The sequence below is a fragment of the Chaetura pelagica genome, unplaced genomic scaffold, assembly GCF_000747805.2.
Source record: "Chaetura pelagica isolate M959 unplaced genomic scaffold, ChaPel_1.0 scaffold547, whole genome shotgun sequence".
Lineage (NCBI taxonomy): Eukaryota > Metazoa > Chordata > Aves > Apodiformes > Apodidae > Chaetura > Chaetura pelagica.
This window is the reverse complement of record NW_009953806.1, coordinates 488011-507416: the sequence shown is the minus strand read 5'-3', so window position 1 is coordinate 507416 and position 19406 is coordinate 488011. Positions and strand designations below refer to the sequence as shown.

The following is a 19406-nucleotide window of genomic DNA, read 5'->3' as shown; positions in this document are numbered from 1 at the left end:
AACTTCTGGGCATTTTCTTCTTAACAGTAAGATCCGTTCCAAAACATACCACTCTCCCCCTCATCTCTTCATCATCACGCATCTCATCAAAACTAACAAGGCAACATCTACTTTCTACTATCCCTGCAAGCACGCTGTGGATCATCAGGTCTGCCAGATTTCTTGTCACCTACAAAAACTCTGCATTCTGGTCTTTCTAGGTAAATGCCTTGAGAACATCATATGAACATAATCTTGACTGTGGCACCTACACAGAGCATCATCCTATTACAGTGAATCTTATGGTATCTCATGGTATCTCAATATGGCAATAAAAAGTATTCCAAATTCAAGATAAAATTGTGACTACACTAGAGCTTAGAAAATAAACTGTACCACTCAAAGCTTATTCAAAGCCCACCACTGGTTTGCTTAAAACAGTATTTCTATCACTCACACATCCATCTTCCTCAGAAATTTTAATACAGGCTGCAGAATCCAGTTCCACGTGTGACAATTCCTGTTCTTAACTGACTTTCAATGTTAACAAAAAAGCTATTACTTTTGTTACTGTTTAATTTAAGAAGAACGGTCTTTTTTTCCATGCTCTCTCACATTTTTATCATCTGTGAGATGACAGTAGGAGTTGTGCATGTGCCAGTGTAAATTAAGAAGTATTCAAGTGCTTTCTGTTTTATAGCTTTTAAGAATACTGGCAGAAAATTATGGAATCTGCAAGTTTTCAGTTTTCTTGGTTTCTAATGAAAAAAGAATTTGAATTGTATGCAGTATTAATTCAAACTGAGTAACTTGGTCACTGCAATGAGTTGTAGGCTTCAGTTCCAAAGCTGTTTATGCATTTTATTCAATACATTAAAAGCAGACTGTATGACAGCAATTCCTATGTCAGGCAGCAGACTTGGGAGAGAAACTTAATACCTTAGCAGTGTGCTAAAAGGTGCATAACTTCTGTTTTTGAAGGAAAACCTATGAGTCTGGATTGTTCTGGACTGAACTAAGTTCTCCCCAGTGGTAGCTATGCCTAAAGCTACAGTTCCCTTAGACCATTTCCGTTTTGGGGAATACAAGACATTACAAGAAACTTGATTAAGGCATAAGAAATGTTTCAAGGTGACCCATCCCACTGAGAAAGTTCTCTCTGCTCGTGCAGTGGCACACCTTGTTGAAACTGAAGGACTTTCAGTGGTGAGAATACAGGGCTGCTTGGGTTTTGAAGGTGAGCCGAGTTTGATGTAGGTGCCTTATATTCCTACAGAGGGGTGCCAAAGTAATCTGTTGTTTTTTTGTTTTGTTCTTTAATAATTAAGTTTTTGTTTGCTTCTGCTTAGAGACCACAAAAAGTCCCTGTCTTGATGGCCTCAGGATCATCAGTAGCTGCTAGCATTGCTTGAACACCAGTGCAAAGCTCTTCTTTCTCAAGCATAATGAGGAGAGAAAGCAGTCCAACTCCAGATGCTTGCTACAGGGATTTTAATCACACACTGAAAAATAATACTGTCTATTTAAAAATGCTCTATAAGTACTCTTAAGCAAAAATGGCTTTTTTTTTCCTCAAAGCTACCGCTTTTTCAGTGAATGGTTGGACTTCATGATCTTAAAGGTCTTTTCCCACAAAAAATGATTCTGTGATTCTGTTTACAGAAGACTATTCAGAAGTCATAGAAACTGCAAATAAGGCCTAATGCGAAAGGCTGTTTCACTGGTTATTTAAACAAATTCTGAAGTAGAAGAAATGAAATAAATAGAGAAGTACCTGTAATATTATATTACAAAGGAGAAACCTGGTTAACCTTTCTCTGAAGAATCAAATTACTTACTAAAACAACTGTCAAATATCCATTTCTATAACAGTTATAGTATTAGGATAGATTAAATTTGCCTTTTCATGCAGTCTATTTTATTTGTAGGTCTTTTGTTAATTTTGGTATGAATTCAGCTGTGTTCATAATGAACCAACATTTTCAGATGTCACTACCTCTAGGTGTAATGATCCCAAGTTATTTCCTTTTTCAGATTTTCAGCAAAGAATACAGTAGATCTAGGGTTGGGATTTATTCTGTTTTTTTTACCAAATATTCTTTGCAACTACAAATGTTCAATTAAAAGCTGTTAGACAATTTAAACTTCTCAGAAGAATACAAATAAAAGCTGTTAATGAAGTAAATATTTGTTTAATTTACAAACATCAGTAGCATTACTGATATCAGTCCAAATAAGACAAAGCACACTGCATTACACATGTACATCTAACTTTTTTGTAAAAAAAATAATAAAATAAAATTGAAAAACATCTTCATTTTTACAGTGTACCCTGGGTTTTACTGCAAGAACACAACCCACTATTGATTACCAATTCTACATTATAATTTAGCAGCAACATGTTAACATGGGGAACATTAGGGCAGTAAAGTAGTTTTATTATTCGGGGAAAATCACAGTTCTTGACAGCACAGCTTTTTTTTCTTTTTTTATAAAAAAGGTAAAGAGCTCCATGGGAATATTAATTTATAAAGATCTACCTTCTAATGTCATTTGCTACACGCCATCTTATTTTCTGTAAGTACTGTATATAGGGAAAATTAACTTCTTTACAATTGCCACCTAGTGTGAAGACATACTCTGTCATACATTACAGGTTCCTGGAAGGTGTAATGAATATCTGCTGTATGTGAAATCCACAGATTGTCATCACTTTCAGATTCAGTGACACCAAGTGGTCAGATTCTATGGAGAAGAAGGGAGGGGCAAGAGGAGGAAAAGACAGACCAAAAACATTACCCTAAGACGACATGCTACGTTAGTTCTATTGCAAAAAATCCTGATTTTTCAGTCCTTAAAAAAAAATAATTAAAAAAATTACAAAAATACTGGGACAAATATAAATTAATATATATTAAAGCATTGAAAAACAGCAAAAGGGATGGCCTAGAAGGGTTAAGTACAACGTACTTTGATACAATAAATATTTCTCAATGAAACTGAATACTGTATAGAGTTGTTTAGAACTCATAGAAACAGAAATCCATATTATTACTAATTTATCCATCAATAATCTATTTTTATCATCCCCCAAAACATTTATATTACAAAAAAATTAATACTGGAAAAGGGCAGATAAACACTTTTTTATACTTCTTTTGCTAACATGCTGACATAAAAGTATACATCATCAGGAGATTTAAGGGTTATAGTATATTCTCATATCTCCCATTTCCCATCCATTAAATGGGACCCCATCTTCTCAAGATGCTTAATAAATCCAAAAGATAAACTGTATTTCATACAATTGTTATTTCTGTATAATCTGTTTTTTTTTCACTCATAATGCTCCCTCATCCATAGGTAAGTGATTGCTATGGTCTGTCAAGACAATAAAATATACTGATGCAAAAGAGAAAAAACAAGACTCATGTTCTGGCCAATACTTCACCTCTGAGCTGTTAAGTTGAAGTCACATGTGTATAATGTCAGTGTATCTTCAGCATGTTACAAAGAAGAATCCATGTTAAAACTGTTAAAGTTTCCCATCTCTGTTGTAGTTACCAGGTCTTTTTTTTTTTTCTTCAAAGCTCCTCCTGGTTATGAGAAGTCTCAGTTCAAGCACTTGAATCTTTTTTTTCGAGTGAAGAAAAAGTCTTTATTCTCATAATAAAAATAAGTCTGTTCTGTATTTTACAATATATTTCAAATATTTCCACTATGAAGCATTAATTAGTCCAACACGGTCAATAAGTATACAACATTTTCAAAAGACAAGTGTGACAGGGACACTTAGGAGGGACAATTGGTACAGCCACACTTCACCACTTTTTCAACCTCTTCCACAAATGAGGCCCCGTCAGTGCACTCAAAGGAGTATTTCCGCCTCTTGCTGCGCAGCGGCCCGCAGCACTGCCCGCCCAAGCAGCCTCCTTTGCATTCTAGTCTCGATACCTTCTTGGTCGTCTGGCACGCAGCATATCCTTGCTGCTTTTGGTAGTAATCTCGGACTCGTTCCCCTCGACAAGAGATTTCTGTAGAAGACAACATTTAAAATAACAGATACACTTTTGAGACACGGGTCAGCTGACATTGCTAAGGAAGATGTTGTGTTTCTAATTGCAGTGGGACTGGTATTTTAAAATTTGTCTCAGACTGTAGAGTGGAAACTAGTGGTTCTACCAAACATAACTTGATTAATGCTGAGTTTTATTTCCTATACCTCCTATTTTCAGTAAAGTTTATATTATGTATATGTAAACCATAAATACAAAGCTATTACAATGACAAGAAAATTGGGAGCTTAAATCTTTTCCTCTTTTACAAAAATACACATCTTCTGTTCCTACATTGCTTGCAGCTGGTTCTGTTTACCATAGGGAAATGTTTCAGAGAGCATGCAATTTAATTTATTAGACCTGGAGTTTAATATTATTCAAACTGTTATTTAATACAAGTTACATTCCACTAACTTAATAAATTACTGAGGTATAAAACCAGCTCAAAATGAGACATCTGTTAAAGGTTCTACAACCATATTCTTCTTTTCTATACACATCTAAGCGCAATACAAAATAAATGCCATCTGGGGTAAGGGAAAGGGAGGGAGAGAGAGAGCTTTGATAGACAAAGGAAAAAGAAAAAGGTAGGGGTAAAAGTCATCCTGTTTTCATCCATCTCACCTGCGTAATTCGCTGTGATAAATCAGTTGAAGCTGAGAGGTCAAAAGTAGAGTTTGTGATAAAACTAGGAGCAGAATCATTGGATTTGGCTTCTCAGTTGCAGAAGGCAGAGAAATAATAAATACAGAAAGATACAGCAGGTAAAATGTAATAGTTAAATATAGCAAAAAGGTGTTTCAGAATAAAGGCAAAAAATAGAATTTTTTTCACAGCAAAACATTTGATGAAAAAATCCTCAAAATGTAAACAAAGTCATGGAAAAAGTTGATTTTTCTCTCACTGAGATACATTCTTATGGCAAAAAAAGAAAGCAACAAATGTGTGTGTTGTGGGGAAAAAAAAAGTTGGTAATGTTTTTGGCTGTTCATGTTTTAATAAAAAACCCTCTATCCTAAGACCAAAGCAACAACATACTTTTAACATATTTTTTTTTACCTTTATCACAGCTGTCCCCCGTGTATCCGCTGCTGCATTCGCAATATGGTTTCCCAAGTCCCGAAAGCCTGCATTTGCCATGTTTACACCTGATGGATTGGCAGGGGTTAAACAGCATTTCCTCTTCATCACAGAGGACTCCCCCATGTCCCTGCAGGCATTTACAACTGTATGAAAATGCATTGATCGGCAAGCAGGTACCATGCACACATCTACAGGGGAAACAAGCCCAAGAGAATAAAAATAAATTATTCATCAAATTCAGGCTAAGCAACATTAACTACAAATACTTTGGACTGTATTCAGAAGAAATTGCTTTTGTTTCTTGTTTCTCTTTCAGTGAGAGGCAGTGAAGTGGTTTATAATTGGTATGCACATTTACACAAAACAAGCTGCAGTAGAGAACATTTTTCTCACCAGAAAACAGCCACTGTAGATGTGTTATGGAAGACTTTTACAGGTCACAGCTATTAAAACCAATGTTTCCTGTCTACTTAAATCTTCAGCATGCTTTGAGAAGAACACAACAAAAGAAAGCACAAACGTAATCCACTAGAATTAAACAGAGAAAAAGGATACTCACCTGAAACTGTGGTTCTTGTATAATTAAAAAACAACAACTATATTGTCACCCATGAAGTATGGAGCTCCCAGAACAAAGACAGATCAGACACTTCCCAAATGAAACTTTTCTGACCCAAACAATGGCACTTTCAAAGTTGAACACATGCTCACTTTTCAAATACATTAGTCTGCATTGCCAACTGCCAGTAGTATGGTCACCTAATGTATGAGGCAGGTCCCCAGTGAAAGCCAACAGCCCTTACCTAGTTCTCATGCCGAAACTCACACTAGATGATCCTGCACGTTATCAACTCTCACTTAAGTGAATGAACTAGCTACTCTCAGTTGACCTTTGGCAAACATTTGTGGCAGGCTCAAATCTTTTTGCTAAGACTAAAAAGGCTGTGAGTTAAGCTGCATCTGGTAAGTTCTCATGTACAGTATGGGAACACGCTGCTGGTCTTACTTCTCTTGAGAGAGGGGTGGTGTTTCCCAAAAGGAGGATGTTTAATTACCTGTTCCTAGGTGTTAACTGAAGATTAGGAAAATTCGTCTTCTGAAAACTTCACCAATGACTTGGAATAAAATCACTTCCCTTTGTTCATTTGGTGGCACAGGGTCAAAAATTTTCTTCCTAAAAAGACTGTTACTTTCTTTAATTCTTGTCTTGATACACAAGTTTTCTATCTACATATTGTTTCGTAGGGAGTCTACAGTGAAGATTACACTGTAGGGAGGAATGGAATGCCTAAATAAATAGATAGATAATGGAATGTCTAAATAAATACGTGAAAATGTTTAAAAGAAAATATTTCAAAAGAATACCATTAAATCTAAAATAAAAACCAATGTTTCAATTCAAAGATTGCAAAAACTACTATAAAACTATTTAACAGAAAATAAGAGTTCTGTTAAGAGTAACATCTCATTTTGAAATGTTTGAGATAACATAGTCTGTATTTATTGAAGCTTTTAGCTTTGTATTCTACTTCTTGAGTAAGACATTTGGTAAAATTTAAAATAATACAAAACACTTTTTAACTCACAACCTTGCATTAACTATTTAAACTGCTTTGGTCTACCAATATTAGTAAGTTACACTCATCATCAACAAAACCTACATTACAGTTCTCCACCTATACCCTCAATTCTGTGCAAGTGCTTTAGCAAAGTGTCACTAAGAGGAAAAAGTATGAGAAGTTGGTCTCATGATATACTCAAATGGAAGGCACAATACATTGCCTCCATTTACATATTCAGCTTGGGATTAAAACCCACAAATATAAAACTTAATAGCGTAAGCATCTCCAACTTCCCTATTATGCAAGACTGTAATTTTGAAGCAACTACATTCCCTAAAAAATTCCAAATTGTTCCTGTGGTTGAAGTCTTGTATACCAAGACAGTTAGATTAAGCAACTCAAAAATGAAAGCTTAGAATCACAAGGCAGATAGCTTCTGTTTAGTTTTCACTGTGTTTAACATTTGCTATGTTCATCATTTACACAACAACCACTTTTAGGACATCTCATCTATGAAGTTACTCAGGTGATACTAGCATCATGTCATATTCTATATAGGCTGTTTTAGATATCAAAGACATCTGTGTCAGGATCTTTGGTAAAGTTCTGCTTGTCTTAGAAGATGACTAAACAACCCCAGGCTATGATACAGGCTTGGGCAAGAGTTGCTGGAAAGCCGCACAGCAGAAAAGGAGCCGTCTATGACCAAAAAATCATGAAGAACTTTGAACTTTTGAATTTCTGATCTTCTTATGCTGGGAGACCATGAGCCAAAATATGGAATCTCTCTCTGTAGTAAATTGATGAACATGGGTAGGTATCAATCCTCTCATATACGTGTGTAATTTTCTCTCTCCACATACATATCTATGACCCTCTCTATAAACCTATATAAATGTGCAACTTAAAATACTCTAGTCAAATCAGCAAAAAGAATGACCACACAAGGACTTCAACAGATGTCTACCATAAAGGCAGAAATCTATTTTCTTGTTAAAACCTGGAGTGAAAATATAAAAACGTAAGATATCTCAATTGCATCAAGTTTTTTAAACAGAGAATAATTATAGTAATTATATTTATGAATTCTATGCAATTATAAATATTATGAAAAAAATATGCACATCAGGAGACTTATATGCAAATTATACTACTGTTCCGTCTTGAGGAAGGACATACTTATTTCCAAGACATGGGTCGTTAGTTTGTTGATCACAGAGGGGCCCAGTCCATCCTCCTTCGCACTCACAGGAAAAGCCTGACTGGCTGGTAGCATGGCACGTTCCATGCACACAAACTTTCTTATGACAAGGCTCACAACCTGGCAGAATTCCCACTTGCAGTGGCACATTTCTGAAGTCCTGGAGTTCACTGTTGATGTACAGATTACGGATGCAACCATGGAAGCTGGTGCCATTCTGTCCTGGAGACTGGCGTAAAGCTGCTATGTTATTTTTCACAGGCATGCCTAGGAAATGAATAATAGCAAATACTCAATGCAATATTTGGAACAATTTTCTGTACCATTTTATCTATTTTTAAAAGACTTTTGAAGAAATATTTATTCCTATATAATTATTCTTAGATATTCAGCCTACAACCATGAGCAATGATCAAGTATTTCGAAATTGTTCTGGTTGTCAAGGATGCATGTAATCCAGCTCCAGACCAGTAAGCCTCTAGGCCCAACTAAAGAGATGTATATAGGCCTCCATACAAGAAGCTCACAACAATTAAGACCAGGAATGTACATTGTTTCTGTAACTTGGAAAAACAGAAATTGTTGAAATTTAGCAGTACATACATGATATTTTTGTAAGCTGCTAAGATACTCAAATCAGAAGAATTTAGTAGGACCAACTCATTAATTTGGCACTGGCATGCACATTTCAAATGTGAAATTTTGCTAGTGAAACTTCTTGGAAAGAAAATACTTTTGTTCAGCATGTCTCAAAAACAGATTAATAAAAAAACTAATAACAGTTTGCCATTACATTTTTAAACAATGATAGTAAATACTAACAGTAAATCCACATCAAAACATTTCTGTCAAATGCCCCCTATGTTAACCATTTTCAGAGAAATTCCTCTACTGTAGTCTGGAACTGTTACAGGTGTAATTAGAGCAGGAGGTATATGCAATGTAGTTATCCTGTTGTGATCAGTTAATCACTGAAGACTAATTCAGATGCAACATTAATTTAAAACACTGTTTCCGTATCACAATGAAGTTTCTTCTACTCTCACCCCCTGCTTTTTTGTCTTTTATTTTTAATTTATTGCCAACATATTGGCCAAAATTAGTTAGTTCTTAAGATACTACATTCAAATAATTAACACACAAATGCCTAAATACGTCCTGAGAGTAATAAGCAAATGATACCAAAGAGTATAAAGCATTAGAAAAGGATCTATTTACCTGAAAATAAATATGCTTATTAGCTGCACAGGTTGATTCATTGGCAAAATCAACAATTTTCATACTGGCAGTTAGGAAGATAACCACAGAAAAAGGTAATGTTCTGCATAGTTGCTCCTTAACCATGTAAGCTTATAGTTCTCATAGTTTTATATAGTAATTCTGAACAGTTAAGAGTAATGCAGAAGGGCCATGCAATCTAATGAAGTAGATCTGCCTTTCATTCAGAGGTTATTGTTATTTCATTTGTGCTAAGCTTCAGTGCTTATAGAAATGAACAATATTACAGCCATACTACTGAGAGCCTAATCTTCTTTCATTTTCTAAGTTAGGTACAATAGGCTTCGGGCAATTACATTAAAGGACTCAGACTGCAAACAATCATTAGTTTGGACTTCCTCAAAACTATTTGCCATTTTCTCAAAATCCAGGGACAAGGCCTCTCCAGCCTGATGTCTCCCTTAAAAGCAACACAGCAAATGTTTAGGCATATGGCCTGAGGTATTTAACAGCAGAAGAGATGCACTGAATTTATCCATTATAAAAATAAAAGCTACATAAAACTAAGTACACCAATGAACTGCTAAACTAGACATTACACTTCTAATTGTCAGGAAATTAAGGTATGATTTCTAGGAACCATAAAAGCCTGTATCACACCAGATAATATGAGGTATATCACATGCGATTTAGATAATGTTTTGTCTATAATCTCTAACATGGAAGACATTTGGAAACACGATGCAAGCATATATACAAGCTTTTAGCCTATCCACTTTTTGCTTCTTCTAGCAAGTTACTAAGAGTTAAAAGGCCAAAGTAGGTGCAAAAGCTTGCTATTCTTTAGCAGTATTTCCTAGATAATTTTTAGATAAAGGTTCTTTATGAGTTAGGAAAGAACTGCCATAAAAAACAATGAAGACAAGTATTTCAACTCTACTTTTCAAAAGCTAAGTAGTTCCTGTCACCTCTTAAGCTCTTGGTCACTGAACCTGACTACAGGTAAATTACCAAATTATTGCTTAAGGAGGCAAATGGTAAGACCTCTATTAAATAATAGTCATACAATAGCTGTCAAAATGAGTCCCTCATTCAGAAGCTGCTAGAACAAAGCAGACACAAATGAAAAGTACCTGATGTCCCACCTGTCCTAGAAAGAGGGACTTCCATGAAACAAGGTGCCACTCTCAACTAGTAAGATTTGCTTTAATTTCTGAGAGAAGAAAGTAAAGTATCAGTGAAGTTGGTGACCCTTTGTAGAGTTTTTGAGAAGAAACTGATCGTCTCCTAAGACTTCTTACAAAAAGCCATAGGCTTTCAATGATTTACTGAAATCTGTTACAAAAAGACCAAAAAATATCTAGGATGTCTATTCTGACCACACAACAGAGCCACACAGTCGGAAGAAGGTAAAAAACCCAAGAGTATAAACTGATCAGTCCTCTTTCTGTAAAAACAAATTAGCCCTTCCAAATCAACCAACGTATTATGAGCCAAGAATAACTTTGTTTAAAATAAAAAAAGGGGGGGGGGGGGAAAGAAGGGGTGGTAGTGGTATGGCAGGGAGGAAAACACCGGGAGAGAATGAGAGAGAAAATCATACAAAAGTTTGCTGTCAAGCCTGAATTTTATCTTGCCAGTTGTGGTGATGCTTACCAGAAATGCCATTTTAACAGGAATGTGGTAAGAGTAAGATAAATGATGATCTAGGTGTCAAACTAAGACTCTGGCAAAGATAAATATACTGCAAATAATCTTAGTGAGAATTTGAACTCTTAACTAATGGAAATGTGTAACTGAATTCTCTAAAAATTCTAGATACAGTTTGATAAGAAAAAAACAACCAACGCTCAAAAAGATGGGTAATACAAAGATAAAAGAGTGAAAGTTTATTGCCTCAAGAATTTTAAAGATCATAAATAGGTAAACATAGATAAAGAACATAAAAGTTTAAGAGCTGAATATCAACCTCCTTATTTTTTGTGTTTTGTTTTATAATGTCATGACCATCTAAAAAACCTGAAGGTGGATAAATCTATGATGGGATTCAACTATGGGTCCTGAGGGAGCCGGCAGATGAAATTTCTGAGCCTCTGTCCATCATATCTGAGAGGTCATAGCAGTCTGGGGAGGTTCCCGCTGATTGGAAAAAACATAGCCCCTGTTTTTAAAAAGGGGAAAAAGGAAGACCCAGGGAACTGCAGGCCAGTTAGTCTCACCTCTATGCCTGGCATAGTCATGGAGCAGATCCTCCTGGAAAGTCTGCTAAGGCATATGGAAAATAAAGAGGTGATTGGTGACAGCCAACATGGCTTCACTAAGGGCAAGTTGTGCCTGACCAATCTGGTGGCCTTCTACAACAAGTCTACAGAGATGGTGGATGGTGGCAGAGCAACTGACGTCACCTACCTGGGTTTGTGCAAGGCATTTTACACATGACATCCTGGTCTCCAAACTGGATGGCTGCACCCAGAGAGCTGTGGTCAATGGCTCAATGTCCAAATGGAGGCAGGTGACAAGTGGTGTCCCTCAGGGCTCAGTACTGGGACCAGTGATGTTTAACATCTTTCTTGGAGATATGGACAGTGAGTTTGAGTGTATCCTCAGCAAATTTGCTGATGATACCAAGCTGTGTGGTATGGTTGACACCCAAGAGGGAAGGGATGCCATCAAGAGGAACCTTGACAAGGTGGAAAGATGGGCCAGTGCCAACCTCATGAAGTTCAACAAGGCCAAGTGCAGGGTCCTGCACCTGGGTTGGTGCAACCCCAGGCACAAATACAGGTTGGGGGAATAATGGCTGGAGAGCAGTCCTGAGGAGAAGGACTTGGGGGTGGTAGTTGATGATCTTTAAGGTCCCTTCTAACATTAATGATTCTATGATTCTATAATAATTTGCTTCTAATAATGGGTTTTGTTCTTTTTTTTGACAAACATTTTCTATGGCAGTGGAATACTTGTCTAGTTGGAGCCTGGATGTGAAGAACCGAAATACAAGGAACACAGGGTCTCTCTAAAGAATATGCACTATGATGATAAAGTCTCCTGCTCTTAGGAATTAAGCCATGGAAAGAAAGTTTACTTCCAAGATTATTTCTTCTTATACTTGAAAATGATGATGAAGATTAGTATGATTCTTCCAATGCAGATACGGATCTGCAAGTTGAAGAAGCAAGGAGGTAAACCACGTGTCACAAATGAACAATGTTTCTAGTTGGCAGTCTAACCACCTTTCATTAACAGGTGCCCATAACAGACAGGGGGATCATTATGCACTAAGATCAGTTTTCGAGAAGCAGTAAAATTGGCTTTAGCAGTTATTAAATAAACTGATGCTGACAATAAAAGTAAGCAAGCACTCAGTGTTCTTCCATCTCTCCTTGCAAAAATGTGCTATAGGACACTGTGTAAACAACACTGCAGCAGTGATACACATTCAAAAATGCAGGTGTGTTCCCACAAGGCAGTCCTCTGAAGATTCACGATATGATGCAATTTTAAAGGCAGCTCATACATTTAATAATTTTAATTTATTCTCTGTTGGTATGGGAAGTGATGGCTATTATTAAATTCTGCTTCTTCCCATCCAGATGGAATGAGGCAATGACAAACCAAAAAGGATTTGAGAAAAAAGCTGAAGTGTTTCAAGGGAATGGGGATTTTCAGAGACAAAAGTCAACTTATGCCTCATCACTTGTAACTGAGGCGCTTCCTATACTGGTTTTATAGGAGAAATAGAGTAGTCTTGACCTTAATTAAAGCAGCTTCCTCCTTTGCCTTCCCATTAGAGATAGCTACCCTGAGCTTTTCTGTATATTTAGAAAGAGAATAAAATAGCACCTTTGCTAGAGAAAACAGGCATTTTTTGAACGTACTACTGGTATCATAATTTTTTGCAAGTAGGCAAGATGCTCAAATCTAAAAACTTATTTTTAGACACAAAACAGTTCTTAAGAATTAAGACAAACTGAAAAAGGAAGTAGGCATTGTTTTCACAGAAAGAACAGATGAGAAGACTGCTTACATGTCTCCTATAAAACCCTAAGGTTAAACTAAGTATCAGGTGGAGACTGACTGAAGATCAGCAATATTTAAAAATCAAACAAATCTCAGATTGTTAAGAACTTAGACTTGATACGAAGGACAGTAAGAAGGCACAAATTGGTGACTGCAGTTCTGACTCTTTTACCTAGGTTATGCAGGCTGATAAAAAATTCAACAGAAATGGCTGGTTAAAACAATGGGCTTGAATCCTCAGTTCTATAAAGTAAATTGCATCAAATGATCAAACATGTTTCAAACTGTTTATCCACACAATCACCTACTACTGCTTGTACTGAAACAAACAATTGTTTCTTCCCAAAACAAAAAAACCCAAACCCTACCACATACTGTCAAGCGACTGTCCAGTTGGTTTCCTTCTTACCTAATGTCATAAGTTTTATCAGCCATAAGCAATAAGATCTCTAGGTAGAAATGATATTTCATGTATTTATACCTTGCTGTAATTTCCTGCAGATATGAGTACAGTGAAATGGAGATGCGAAACACAATTGGAGCAGAATGCTACCATTCTACACCTTGTGAATAGGCATTACTGCCTTTTCCTATAATAAAAAGCTAAATAACAGTAGAAAAGTACAGAATTTTACAGTGGCAATCAAATATCCATGTTGATAAAAAGCAAAAGATGCAGTTTGAGGATAAACTATTTGTTAAAATTGAAACTATTAAGAGTAACTGCTGAAGTTTCATTGTAAATTGTTATCTCAATGAATGAATCTCTCACCATGTATTTACTAATGTATGTTACTAGAGTAAATAAGCTATGATACTATTAATAAGAAGCAGTAAGATCCTCTTACCTCCTACATATAGCGGAGAATCAAAATTCAGAGTGGATTGCTTGGACAAATTGGTTATTATCTTGGGGCTTCCTCCATCAATAGATAAAGACAGAATCTGATCCATAGCTAGCAGCTCCACAATGTGGAAATTGCCATCATTAATAGTTTCCACACTGCAAAATAAACATTAATATTAATTTTAAACAGTTGATGGTCTAGTTAGAGCATTTTCTTGTCTTCTTCCACTTTTAATAGTTAATACGGCTTCAGAACCAAATTTCTCCAGGAGTGCAGTCTCCTGAAAAATAGGTTTAAAGCAAGGGCATGCATGTATGCTTAAGAACTAACACAATATAATACCCCTTCAATAACACTCTCTCAATAAGATGTATCGTAAATTAACAGCCCTTTTTAATTCAAAGTTGTTCCTGTCCTCATCAAGTAATGAGCTGTTTAAATATAGATGATATTGCAAACATCATTTGAAATACATTTATTAGACAGGAAGTCAAACAAAAAAGAAGTTTGAAGATTTCTTACAACAGTGACAAAAGGGCTGCAGTACCTCTTCTATGAAGACAGGCTGAGAGAGTTGGGGTTGTTCAGCCTGGAGAAGAGAAGGCTCCAGGGAGACCTTACTGCAGCCTTTCAGTACTTAAAGCGGGCTTATAAGAAAGATGGAGAGAGATTTTTTTACTAGGTCATGTAGTGATAGACAAAATGTAACCATTTTCAGATAAAAGAGGGTAGATTTAGATTAGATAGAACATAAAAAGTAAAAGAAGATGATGTAAAGAAGAAATTATTTAATATGAGGGTGGTGAAATATTGGTATATGTGGCCAGGGAAGTGGTGGATGTCCCATCATTGGAAAAGTTCAAGGTCGGGTTGGATTTGGATTTGTGCAACCTCATGTAGTGGAAGATGTCTCTTTCCACAGCCAGTGGGGTGGAACTAGATGATTGTTAAAGGTCCCTTATAACCTAGATCATTCTGTGATTCCAATGTTATTTCAAGATACTATCTGTAAGCCCATATATCCTACATGTTGCATGATATTTGGTTTACCTATTTTGCAAGTCTGAAGGCCTGAGTTGACTCCAGTGATATGTAAACCTACTAATTCATGGAATATGGAACTGCATCTAACCTTAGTCCTGCTGGGAAAAAATCCTATCATTGGTCCAGACAGGTCCACTGACACTTAGCAATAATTTGTTACCTTTATTAGGTTATTTCCTTGTGTTCAGCTTCTGGCTAGTACAGTGAATACTGTATTCACATTTTTTCCACCACATGGTATTATTCATATTATTTCCTTCTGCTTACAAGCAAGATATGAACCCACTAGTAGGAGAATGCCTGAAGTATGTCATGCAGAAAAAGCTATTTTCAAGCACAGTGCTTATGCTTTGTAAGGAAATGCCTACATGTGTTACAAAGTAAAAGAAATGGCTGTCTGTGCTTACCAGCCTCAGCATCCACACAACAAACTTTTCAGGATAGTGTAACTACTCTCCACCTGAACACAGTTTAAGTATGTCAGTAAAGAAAGAATATTATTACTGAATGCTGGACTGTTCTACTTACATTACTTTTAACCCATTTTCCACTGAAGAATTAAGAGCTGAATGTATAGCTGCATGGAAGTTATGACAATGAGCTGTAGTCCAGAGACCAGACATTATAACAATTCCCATGAGAGCCTTTATTTGCTTCAGGGCACCATCAAGTCAGATCAAGCCTTTGAAAAAAGTTATTTAAATGAACCAATTGTATGATAGCCTGAGATGGATACAGTCATACAGTCAGTTAGTTCTTCTCATAAGGAGAGCAGCATAGCTGAAAGGGCTTAGATTTCTAAATCTCAAGGCAGAAATGAAGCAAATTATCTTATTACAACCTTAGTGATGTTTTAATTAACGCAGCTGCTTTTGTCCTGGAACAGATCAGAAGCACTCACATGGTCATTTACAGCCATGACACATTAAATAGCTTCCTAGCTACTTATTACCAACTCTAACTATGTGGACAGGCTCAGCTAAGTATGGAGAAAAGATCTGCATGGTAGCATGCAAGCTTTATATCAATGTGGCTCTATGTGAAAGTGCAAATGCACAACAGAGTAGACACTGGCAGAAGAAACACTTTCCGGGAGTGAGCAGGAGAGGCACTGCCAGGTTCCACGGGAGGAAGAAAAAGGTCAGGGTTCATAATTCCTAAAGAGTAAGGTCTCAAGGTATCAAGAAGTTGCTGTGATCAAGCCATAAGAAAAGTGCCAGGATTAATTTATTGAACATATTCCAATGAATCAACAAAAAAAGTTGTGCTAGAAAGTCAAAACACTTATGACTGCTTAAGTAAATGAGAAACCCTAATATAATGCTTTTGTTCCAAGGAAACTTATATTATTTGACAACTTATTAACCATTCTTACAATAGTATATAAAAAGATGAGAGCAACACAGAACATGTATTTTTATAGCAAGAGATCATTCCAGGGATGTATAGAACATAATGCGGAAAGGTAATGTGTCTCTGTTAGGAGTGATTATTAAAAGCTTCTAGTTTAAACTGTTTACTAACAAAATTTACTGCAGAAAGAGGAGCCCTTATAGGTAAGTGTGGTTTAAATTAAAGGGGAAATAAACACAAGGCATATCTGTGCAATATTTCCTGCCAATGCACTTACATAACTTCTAGCCCATTTCCCATTGGAGAAATGAGCGTTGAATGCATAGATACTAATGAAAAGCTGTAAGAAAAGCTGATTTAAAGCTTCTGGAACTCTGTGGAAGAATAATGATTTGGGAAGAAATATTCCCAGATTTCCAAATAATATATGATGAAAAGCAGTTTACAGAATGAAAAGGTTTTATTTGTGTGTGTGAAAAATATTTAACATTTAAAAATGGATGTCTAGACAGAACAAAATCCAAGTGGATCAACTCTTCCCAAATAACCATCTCCAATGAATTGGTTTTCTGTACTGGTCTTGGCACTATCATCTTGTTACTCAGATTGACTGATGAGTGCTTTTGGGATGATGGCTCTTTCTGCAGTCAAAAAGCAGTTCCTGTTCACTCTACAAAGCCAGACTGCCGTTATTGTTGATTCTCCATATTTATCATGATTAAATAATCTGTTTGTAACTTTGTTTTGTTGCTACTGCAAGCACCTCTGTTGGTTTTACAGCTCCCACTTGACTCCTTTTCAACACACCATTTCTTCAATGCCATTTATATAATAAGACTTCCATTTGAATGTCTCTATTGGCTTTTATTTTTAATTTTATTTTGGCCTCTGTTTCAGTCATCTAACCATTGTTCAGTGCAGTACAGCTTGTCTAACTCTTTATTTATCCTATTGATGAATCTTCACTAATGAAACCTGTAAATCTCTTGATAAAACTTCTCAGTTTTTTAATTTCCTTTCTGGCCTTCCTGCTGTAAATAACTTCGCACCTTAGTTTATAAATAGATCTTAAACTTGATTGTTCTTAAACATTGTGAGTTAAAAGGCTCATTTGTCTTCTTCTAATCTCTCCAATAAATCATAATACATTAACTTGTTTTCTTTTATAATTCATCATGTATTTGTATTGAGTCTGTTCTTCCTAACAGCTCATACAGCGCTGGGTTTTAGATTTGTGACCAAAAATGCTGACAATGCACTAATGTTTCAGTTATACAAAGGAGACAAGGGGGGTTTAGGTAGGTTAGCTATCTTCTGCTTCAGAATTGGCTAAGCACTGGTCTACTCAGGGAAGATGGTAAATGACTGCAATTGCATCACTACTTTTGTTTTCTTCCTTTCTTCCTCCACTTTTCCTTTGGTTATTAAACTATTTTTATCTCAACTTGTAATTTTTCTGACTTTTACTCCTCCTTGTCTCTTCCCCTGTCTCACTAGGGGGTGGAAGGAGAGGTGAGTGAGCATCTGTACAGTGCTTAGCTGCCTGCGGGGGTTAACCCAGAACACAATTTCACAATATTATTTTAGTTATTTGTCATTCTGGTAAACTTCAACAGTTTCTTCTGTAAATTTTCATATTGAATGGTGTCTGAAACTGATTTTTATTTTTCTAAACTGACCAGATAAGTTTCCCAAACTGAAGGGAACACACTCCTGTCTTCTCTCTATGGTTGGACTCGATGATCTTGGAGGTGTCTTCCAACCTTAATAATACTATGATTCTGTTAACCCTGCTTTGAATGTTATGCCATTTGGTACTGGGCTGGCACAATGCCTATCCATGTGTCATATTTCTGAAAATCTACTGAGGCAAAGTGTTAAGGTCTTGAAAACATGGAAGTCTGAAGAAATTGGAGGGCTAGACACCCAAATTCTTTGTTCATGCTGGCTATATTTCAACACACAGATGATTAGCATCTTCCCTTCAGCTGCACTTTTGGGCAGCAATAATGCTTGCTGCATTTGGGCCTGCCAAACCATTTAAAGAGGACTTTTTGCCTTAGCTAGATCAATGTCACATGGATGGAGAAAGCTAATGTGTGATTCTCATTCAGAAGGACCAAAAATCAGGCCTACAGAGAAGGAAGAGAAAGAGGTAGGTCTGGGCAAGAAAAAGTTGAAATAAAGCAAGAATTTCAGCAAATTACAGTAGATTATGTCTGAGAGCAGTTTTTGAGCAAAGTAGATCAGATCTAGCTGTCTTAGAAAAGAATGAAGGGAGGAAACCAAAGGGAGCCACTAAAAAGACAGCTTTAATAGGTAACAAAGGTGCAGAAAGACAACATGCAGTGAATGTTGGTGAAAAGAAGACAAAGAGCTCAAAAAGGCAGGAAATGTCACAAAGATCCTAGGGAAGTAAACCAGTAAGAACTGGAAAGAGGCAGTGTGGGAAACAGAAGTTAGAAAAATAGGAAGAGGTTGGCAAGGATGAAGGAATCAGAGCATAATGTGTAAAAGATCCTGAGCTATAGCATACTCCTTTCCAGAACCTGAAATAGAAATTAAATGCTATCTAATTTGTACAGTGATCACTAGATGCAAAATCATATATGGAAATGTGGAAATGTATACGTGGTTTCAACACATGCTTCTCTCAAGGACAAAAGGACTTAATTACAGTTGATCTCAGTACCATTACGAGCCAATTTTCAAGTATCACCTAGAAACTCACCATCATGCTTATCTGAAATGAAAGGGAGGTTGTTACTAATACTACTACTACCACCACTACTACTATTACCACCACCACCAATGAAAATAAATTTTTTAAAAAGTGTGTATCTGCTTCTTTACACAACTGTGTCACCCTGTAATACTTCACTACATTTCTCATCTCTTTCGTCCCTGTGCCTGCATTCTCCACGTAACTCATAACAGCTGAATGGCTATGTAGGGGAGATGCTTCTATTTTTTCTGTAACACGAACTTAATTGGAACTGTTTGCTATTTTATTACTTTGTTATTAATCCCTTCTACATTTATA

General features: G+C 36.3%; 1 protein-coding gene across 1 annotated transcript in view; it reads right to left on the bottom strand.

The window, feature by feature from the left end:
• Nucleotides 1-2155: 2155 nt before the first annotated feature.
• Nucleotides 2156-19406, bottom strand: part of SLIT2 (slit homolog 2 (Drosophila)) — a 265523-nt gene continuing 248272 nt past the window's right edge. The window contains exons 35-38 of the mRNA XM_010001251.1: nt 13967-14121; nt 7862-8150; nt 5097-5308; nt 2156-4013 (exon numbers count right to left, since the gene is read on the bottom strand). Of these exons, the coding sequence (XP_009999553.1) occupies nt 3772-4013; nt 5097-5308; nt 7862-8150; nt 13967-14121 (898 nt within the window). The 3' untranslated portion in view covers nt 2156-3771. The remainder of the gene's footprint in view (nt 4014-5096; nt 5309-7861; nt 8151-13966; nt 14122-19406) is intronic.